General features: G+C 37.0%; 1 protein-coding gene across 1 annotated transcript; it reads right to left on the reverse strand.

Moving 5' to 3' along the window:
• Nucleotides 1–571: 571 nt before the first annotated feature.
• Nucleotides 572–7,916, reverse strand: LOC118842295 (trichosurin-like). Its single transcript, XM_036749872.1, has 6 exons — nt 7,821–7,916; nt 6,292–6,425; nt 2,528–2,601; nt 2,084–2,194; nt 798–893; nt 572–600 (listed from the first exon to the last, which is right to left on the reverse strand). The coding sequence occupies exons 1-6, from the start codon at nt 7,914–7,916 to the stop codon at nt 572–574; spliced, it is 540 nt and encodes a 179-aa protein (XP_036605767.1).
• Nucleotides 7,917–8,439: the final 523 nt, after the last annotated feature.

Genomic DNA, 8,439 nt, shown 5'->3' on the forward strand with positions numbered 1-8,439 from the left:
ATTCCAACATTCTGCCAAATTGTGAAATTATGACAAGTACCTTCAAAAAGATAAGTGGGAAATGGTAATTGAGTATTAAAATTCCAAATCTGGCACTAATTTTATTCCCTGAACACTAGCCACACTCTATTCACAATTCCTAGCTCTAATTCCCTCAATAATCTCACCCCAATATCACTGAACTCATTTCATAATCTCAACTTAGCCTCTCATACATTGATTTTTTGGAGACAAGGGAATAGATAAAGAGGAAGGGACAAGCTGAAAGGAGAGGGGAAGAAGAAAGGAGCAAGAAAGAATAGCTATTATTAAAAGAGGAGAATTAAAATGTCCCTCAGGGGGAAGGGAATGTTAATCACTCTTACTTCCTCACTTAACAACTGCTTTGGAGGAATATTTCAAGATAACTAGGAACTAGTTCCTGAGACCTACTAAGGTCTCACACTGATTCACATTGATCCCCAGTTGAGCACCTGGATCTCAGGGCTCTCAGTCCTGGATCTCCAAAGAGCCAGAACTTCAAGAAATAGTCCCAGGTTTAACTATAACAAACCTGCAGGCCAGTGTGAGCTTATTTACTGGTGAGTTTCTCACATTGATCTGTGGAGACAAAACAGAGTACTAATGATCTCAAGTACCAGGACTATACTGCTTATTTTTGTCACCATCTAAGAGGAGAGAAAAATTGAATTCTCTGTGTTAGGATCAAGGAAGCTAAATTGAGACTATTTACATCCCACAAAATTTTCCCAGTTAAAACTTAAAAGAAAGGGGAGGGACATGTTTGGAGTACTTACCATCTCTGGTCAAATATAAAATCTCATTAATTTTGTTGTTTAAACAAAATTCCTCAAATTTCTCCTTGATTTCTTCTCTTAAGACTGGGCGGCGGGCTATAAATAGGATGAAAGTTAGAATGTGTGCTAAATCTCTTTCATTGGTCATATGAGATAATATAGAGAGGATGGGTTGGCTGGCTGGACATGGGGAAAGTGAATGATCTGGGAAATTCAGCTGTCACACACTCAGGGATTAATTATTATGGTGTTTTATGCTTGAGCAGAAAGGAGGGAAGAACATCTTCTACTGGTTATGGAAATGAGGTCAGGAGAGACTGGGATCAGATCAAATCTTTTGGCTGGTCTCAAGAAGAGGGAAAGGGAAAGTTCCCTGAAGAAATAGCCTACTGCTCTGGACTATCCACTCCCCATCTCCAGTCATTAGGAGAGTATTTGTTGTATCGCATTGATCATAACATCAGAACCATCTGTCATCTTAGAGATCATCTAGTCCAAGTTCCTAATTTTACAGAGGAGGAAATTTCAGTTCTTCCCTTGATGGAAATGGGGCTAGGAAATGGAAGGAGGGGTGGTGGAATCTCTGGCTAATCATAACTGGCAGAAAATTTATGTTTTGAAATGCCAATAAAGGTTTAGGGATAGCAAGGTTGTAGGAGGGCTTTTAAAAATTTTCCCTTTGGTTAATTGTTCCCATCCCCTGCAATGTTCTTCCCTTAAACTCTGACCATTTTATCTCTGTCTTCAAGTTCTATCTCCTCAGTGAAGACCAATATGATATCCTCAAGCAGAAATAATCTTTGTTTCTTCTGAACATCCCTCTCCCAACACTTTTAATTCTCGACTCACATAAATAATTTGTTGTTATGTCTTGGCATCCTTTGTGGACTGATATATACATGAAGGAACTTCTTTATATCTCTCAGTGTCTAAGAAAGTGATAATACATAGCAAAGACATAACAAATATTTATGAAACTTGTTAATGAATGAAGAAATGAACATTTTTGTGACACAAAGTGAGGTAATTGATAATTTGTCTCTCTTCTCTCTTTCATTTTTTAGGTAGGGCAGAGACGTCCTGAAAAGGCTCAGAGCTCCCTTCAGAAGTTACCCAAAGGGTCTCAGATTGGCCAGTTTCTTGTCTTAGGAGATGCTTTCCCTAATCATAAACATTAAATATTGTGCTGGACACCTCCAAATCTCTCTGCTTTCTTTCTTTCTTTGCTCATCTTTTCTTTTGGAATAAGGAAGAGGCTTGTTGAGGAGGGGGCATAGAATACATACCAAAGAGGTGTAACACTAAGGTTACACCATTCTCGTTGTAGTTGTATGAGGTCAACACGATATATTCATCTTGCTTTATGTGTGTAAAGTAGAAAATGTTTACTCCCGAGTCTGTGAAAATCACCAGTTCACAAAGGTTAGAATTTCTTATAGTATTGAAATAGGAGAAAAGACTCATAAAGTGTTTGGAGTTGGATGTCTGCAAAAGGTTTTCACTGGAAACCTTTGTCTCATTACTCCTCTGACACCCCTGTCAAACTGCTTTTCTGATCCCAAACCTTTCTCAAAGTTACTTTTTTCCATCCCCTCTGCCCCCAAATCACAGAATGTTAACATTAGAAGGGATCTTGTAGGTCATTTAGTCTAACCACCTCCTTTTATAGATGGAGAAATTGAGAACCAGAGGCAGACTTCTTTAAATCATATATTCTCATTTATACTTACATTCTGATACATATTGATTCTCTTTGTCTGTCTTGTAACTTTTCAGGACAATCTCAGAACATTTACCATTTTTCCTGGAAATAAAAATTAGTATTCCAATATCATGTTTTTGTAATCGGACTTAATCTTATAAACACTTTTAAGGGAAGAACCCTTCATTAAACAAAGAAGAGAGTATCGCCTGACAGAAAGTATTGAAATTTGATCACATAAAATTTAGCTTCTGCCCAAACAAAATCAATGCAGTGAAAATTAGAAGTGAACTTTAACTGGAGAAAAAAAATCTCTGTAGCAAAGTTACTTGATAAAGGTCTTATATACAATACATAGCAAGAACTGATTTAAATGTATAAGAACAAGAGCCATCCCCAATTCAGAAATGGTCAAAGGATTTAATCAGGCAATTATCGAAAGAAGAAATGCAAACTATCAACAACCTTAAGAGAAAATGCTCCAAATCACCAATAATAAGGGAAGTGCAAATTAAAACAACTTTGAGGTTCTACCTCTACCCATCAGATTGGCAAAGATGATTAAAATGACAATCGTTGCTGGGGCTGTAGGAGGCTCAATACATTTTTGGTAGAGCTGGGAATTATGAGTCTGGGCATCTCAGAAAGAAATTTAGTTCTATGCTCCAAAAGTCACTAAATTTATCCATAAATGCCACTATGAGGTATGTAGTCCAAAGAGTTACAAGGAAAACAAAAAGGACCCACATGTATAAAAATATTTATAGCTTTACTTTTTGTTGCAGCAACTAACTGAAAACTAATCGGATGTTCAATCAATTAGAGAAGGACTTGAGAAATTATAGTATTTGAACGTAATGGAATATTGGTACAACATAAGAAAAGACAAAGGGGATGGGTTCAGAGCAAATATTTATATGATCAGAATTAGAGAGAAGTGAGAACCAGGGTACTGATTTATACAATATCTATAATATAAAGAAAATAAACTATGAAAGATTTGAGAATCCTGAGAAATGCAAAGATTATTTCAGAGAACTGATAATGATGCATGCTTCCCATCTCAAAGCAAAGTGATAGAAGTAAAGTACAGAACATGACATGCATTTCACATAGGATCACATGTAGATTTGGTTTTCTCACTTATGCTTATTTATTCCAAGGGAAGGCTTAATTTTTGTGAATGTGAAAGAAGAATAACTAGGGGCATTAAAGCTATAGTAGTAATGAAAAAGAGGCAAATAAAGAAAGAGAATCAATGAAGCATTAAAAGATTGCATAGGTAAGAACAGATTAAGGGTTTAGAGGGCAACACGAACAGGACACCTTTGAACTAATATGTTGAATTTGTTATATACCTTAAAAAGGGAAACAGAACCAAATGGAGTTGGTACTTAGGTTTTCAAATGCAATCCACTTTTTCTATTTCTTATATATGGAAATGTTCATATTGGTCAGTATTTGTCAAGTTTAAAATAACAAAAAAATAAAATAAGAACACTTCCATATCTATACAAACAATTTCAATTTCTATCTAGAATTCAAACCATCACAAAATTTACCCATTTTTTTAGGCCGTACAAAGATGTGGTTACTGAATTTCCTTTTTACTTCTCAAATTAGATTAAAGTAAGCTCACCATTCTTTTTAGTGTAGTAGTAGTTGTTGTTCAGTTGTTTCAGTCATGTCTTATTCTTTGTGACTGCATTTTAGGGTTTTCTAGACAAAGGTACTAAAGTGGTTTGCCATTTCCTTCTCCAGCTCATTTTACAGATGAAAAACTGAGACAAACAGGGTTAAGTGACTCACCCAGGGTTACACAGTTACTAAGTGTCTGAGGCCAGATTTGAACTCAGGAAGATGAGTCTTTCTGATTCCAAGCACGGTGCTCTAGACCCACTGGGATAGAGTTTAAAATATATATTTTTTGATTATTTGAAAATCTATAATCCGTGTTCATTGTCTGTGAACTATTCAAGGGAATGTAACACCTCTTTCTTCAGGTATTTGGCAAAAAGAGAATGGAGACTTGGAAAGGACTTGACTCATGAGAAGAGCAGCAGAGTTGGATTCAAAAGACCTATTTCAAGTCATAGCATCACTATTTCCTAACCATATGACCTAGAGTATATTTGGGTGTGACAATTAGATATTACATTCATTGTTCTAATCTATAAAGTAGGAATAGTAATACTTGTGCTGTATATTTTAAAGGGTTATTGGGGAGAAATCACTCTTTTAGCGTTAAATCACTAGAAAATTGCTAGCTGTTATTACTTCTGTCTCGTTATCTCCAAATCATTCTAGGGAGGTGAATAGAGATTCTTTTGTCTCTATTTTACTGCTTTAATTGAGACATATTTGTAATAAGTGGTCCAGAGTCACAGTGAGTTAATAAAAGAATAAAGACAAGAAATTAGGGTTGGGTTTCTGCCCCCCCCCCCAGGTTTCATTGCTCAGAGTTAAGATTCTGGGAGGGTTGTTTTTTTCACACCTCCCTTTTTGATGAGAACAAAGCTTTTCAGGATCTATTGAATGAAGATGAAGTCCTTGATATGGTTGCCAGGGTCTAAGCATGATGTATGCCTCTGTCAGGATCCCAATGCCAAGACCACCACTTTCTTTCTACTCCTCTCTTTCTACTATTAGAAGACCCCCTGTTTTCTAGAGCTAAGGACCAGCTAGCAAGCTGTGCCCTGAGCTTGGCATAATGAAATCTTTTGCTCTCATTCTCTGCATGAACTCTGCTATAGCTTAATCCCAGAATTGGCTCAAGCCAACCTTAGGTGGTCCCTGAGCTTGGACAAGCACTTGCAGGAACCACGATCCAGTCATGAAACCCTGCTATGAATAGACATTTTCATTAGGCAAATTTGCCTTATTGTTACTGTTATCCCTCACTGGGAGCTCTTTGTCTAGCTACAACTATATGTATGAAAGCATAGCCTCATGCCTTGGGTCTCCTCCTGGAGGAGACCTTGGCACACATGTCTAGTTTCCCTTCTCTGACAGAATAAAGAAAGCTGTTTGCTTATAACCTCTATGAGTTCTTTGATTTTATTTTATTTTTTCGGAGTTGACAGTTGGTATAATAACCTCTGTGGCTCTCTGGTCATTTATTTTCAGAGTTTGACTCCTTCATCCCTTATGTCTAATTCTTGTTTCTGTCCCCTTAGCAGAGATATCTCTAGAAATCCAACTTGGCTCCAGCTGATGGCTAGTGGCTGAGAAGGATGGTTGGGGAAGAAAGAAAGCAGTGGCTCTCCTCTCTCCGTGAATCATGATTAAAAACCAAAACAAAATAAAGCCCTGGGGCTTTATATAAGATATAATGGCATTATTACTAAATTAACTATATCATTAACTTAACATCATTAACTATAACATGGCATATTATCGTATTATTGTATCATATCAATTATAATAATATCATATAAAGCCTTTTGGTTTTATTATTATATGATATATAATATAATTATATAATATAAAATATAATTATATGATATATAATAATAATTATTATTATACACAATTATCATAAAACCTTCTGGTTTTTAATTGCTTGCAATCACACACAATTCATATTGCCTTTAAAGATTTTTCCTTTTCAAGGTTTCCCTTTATTGGTCATTTTAATGAGAGCAAACACATTGTCTGGGAGCCTAATTAGAAACTTATTCCTGGAACAATAGAAACCCAGCATGCATCTGTTAGAGTGTGGTAGATACAGCTCAGATCTGTGATCCAGGTATTTATCTTTCCCTTCTTCTAGTTAACACAGGTATCACTTACCTTCCCATAAATTCTAGATATAGCTTGTTACCACTTGCTACGATTTTGTGGACAGAGATTCTGAATGGACCTCCCTCCTGGATCTTTGATGTGTCATTTGAAGCCACTGCAATAGTGCGCCAGGATCCTGAAATCTGTGGAGAAGACATATTGAAGGTTTCAACCCTCTCATTTTATAGATGAAGAAACTGAAGCCTTCAAAGTAAAAGGTGTTCCTAGTCTCATCTTGCCTGGTGCATACATGATCATTTTGGGCATGCTAGAAGCCATTCTAGACTATTAATTAAGGGTTTCTGATGTTACACTAATTAGCTAGGTGCTGATGGGCAAGGCACATTATTTCTGTGCCTCAGTTTGCTCATCTCCTAGATGGGGAAATAAAACTTCTACTTCATGCATAAAGAAATTATTGTGAAGACTAACTGAGATTTCAAAAAATCTAACTCTATTTCTTCCTCCTAAACATGATTATACTTCAGTAGAATGGGGAAAGTAATTATGGGGATTGTCACTGCAGCAAGAGCAGTTTCTTACACTCCAATTTCACTAATCAAAGACTGGAACTCTGATTGTCTTCTCTATCTGCCCAAGGAATTCTCTTCCTTTCTTCTCTTAGTGGCTCTGAGAATTCTCCCTGGGCCATGACAGAATCCACATAGTATCCAGTCCCAGAGGTTATGCAGACCCAAACTCCAAAGCTACCATTTGGATCCTGCTGGCACAATGGGTATGAATGGTAGCTCTTAGGGCAAACACCTGGCAGCCCTACATCTTAGAGTGATAGTTCTGCCATGGAACATTCTTGGCATTTATGGACACTTTTCTACTGGTTTCACTTGAAGTCAGGTAAGTTAAGATGAGCTATATTAAAAAAAAAGCCAAAAAGAGTCATGGAATTCTTGAGCTAAGGGGTCTATAGAAATTATCTTGTGCATCATTTTATAGACATAGAAATTGTCCAATTGATTTAGACTGTGAGAAAAAGAATTTGTAGCATTATTATTTTTAAAGAGGCTAGACTGGGTGCTTGAACATCCAAACCTCATTCATACCTATCCCTTCCCCACCTCCCATATCCACCCTCACATCATTTTGGACTGTGAAATAAATTCAGGAATTCATGTACTCCACAAGCATTCAAAAGGACAGCTTTGAATTAGAAGATACACATCACATGTCCCTTTTATCTTTGCACAGAATGTATTTACCTGCCCTGGGAGGGGGAATCTCCTCATCTAGGAATTCCCCATAGAAATGGAATCACAGGTCCAGTCTCTATCTCCTATACAAACGTTTCTTGGATACAAATACAAGTCTACGTTTACACAAATTCAGACTTTCAAATGACTTCAACCACTCACATTCATTACAAGTATTCAAAAGGATAGCTTTGAGTTAGAAGACACAAATGCCCATTTCCTTTCCATCTTGCCCTCCTCTACAGACAGATTTTCTGCTTTCCTTGCTTTCTATCCCCAAACCTCTCCTAGTCCCCTTCCACCCATCTGTGCCCACTCTTGTTCATTTACATTTTGTCGGTGCTCCTTACAGCGGCCACTGTGGACCTTGATGCCTCTGATCAGGGCCAGGCCCATGATTAGCAGCAGAAGTTTCATTTGCTTCATGTCAGTAACAGCTGAGACTATGAAAATGGTTCTGATGAATGTTCTGGGTTCTCAGTTCATCTGCTTTTATACTTCATTTTAGAGCGGTGGTTCCTGATGATGTGGCACTTTGGGGCCTCCTTCAAATAGCCCCCAAGATACTTTGCATTGAGAATCTTGTGCCAAGCATAGTTCATGAGACAAGCATCTCAAGAACCTTGACTGATGTGTTTTCTTCCTCTAAAAATTGTACGTTTCTGAAATGTAAATTTCTAAGAACAATAGACATGATTATATTAAGCCAGCTTCCTGGAATAACTGATAGATCTAAAGTCAGATCAGAAAGTCCAAATATTGTTTCAACTATTTCTCTGCTAGTCAGTTAGTTAACAAGCACTTACTAAAAATCTAACGTGCATAGATTCCCTGGGAAGATTGCCAAAGACAAAGGAAGCAAAGTCTCCCTCTCGGGGGATCTTTGTCTTGTGAAAGGACAATTTAATTTAATGAACATTTATTAAGTGTCTATTTTGTGTTAGATACT

This window comes from Trichosurus vulpecula, chromosome 3 (assembly GCF_011100635.1).
Source record: "Trichosurus vulpecula isolate mTriVul1 chromosome 3, mTriVul1.pri, whole genome shotgun sequence".
NCBI classification, from domain to species: Eukaryota; Metazoa; Chordata; class Mammalia; order Diprotodontia; family Phalangeridae; genus Trichosurus; species Trichosurus vulpecula.

What these genes read in the sequence shown, in the direction of transcription:
- LOC118842295 (XM_036749872.1), bottom strand. Translation starts at nt 7,916, where the DNA reads ATGAAGCAAATGAAACTTCTGCTGCTAATCATGGGCCTGGCCCTGATC. An exon ending in GAATCAATATGTATCAGAAT is followed by an intron (nt 2,195 to 2,527) that starts GTAAGTATAAAT and finishes TGATTTTCACAG; the next exon opens with ACTCGGGAGTAAACATTTTC. An exon ending in CTTAGTGTTACACCTCTTTG is followed by an intron (nt 894 to 2,083) that starts GTATGTATTCTA and finishes TCCTATTTATAG; the next exon opens with CCCGCCGCCCAGTCTTAAGA.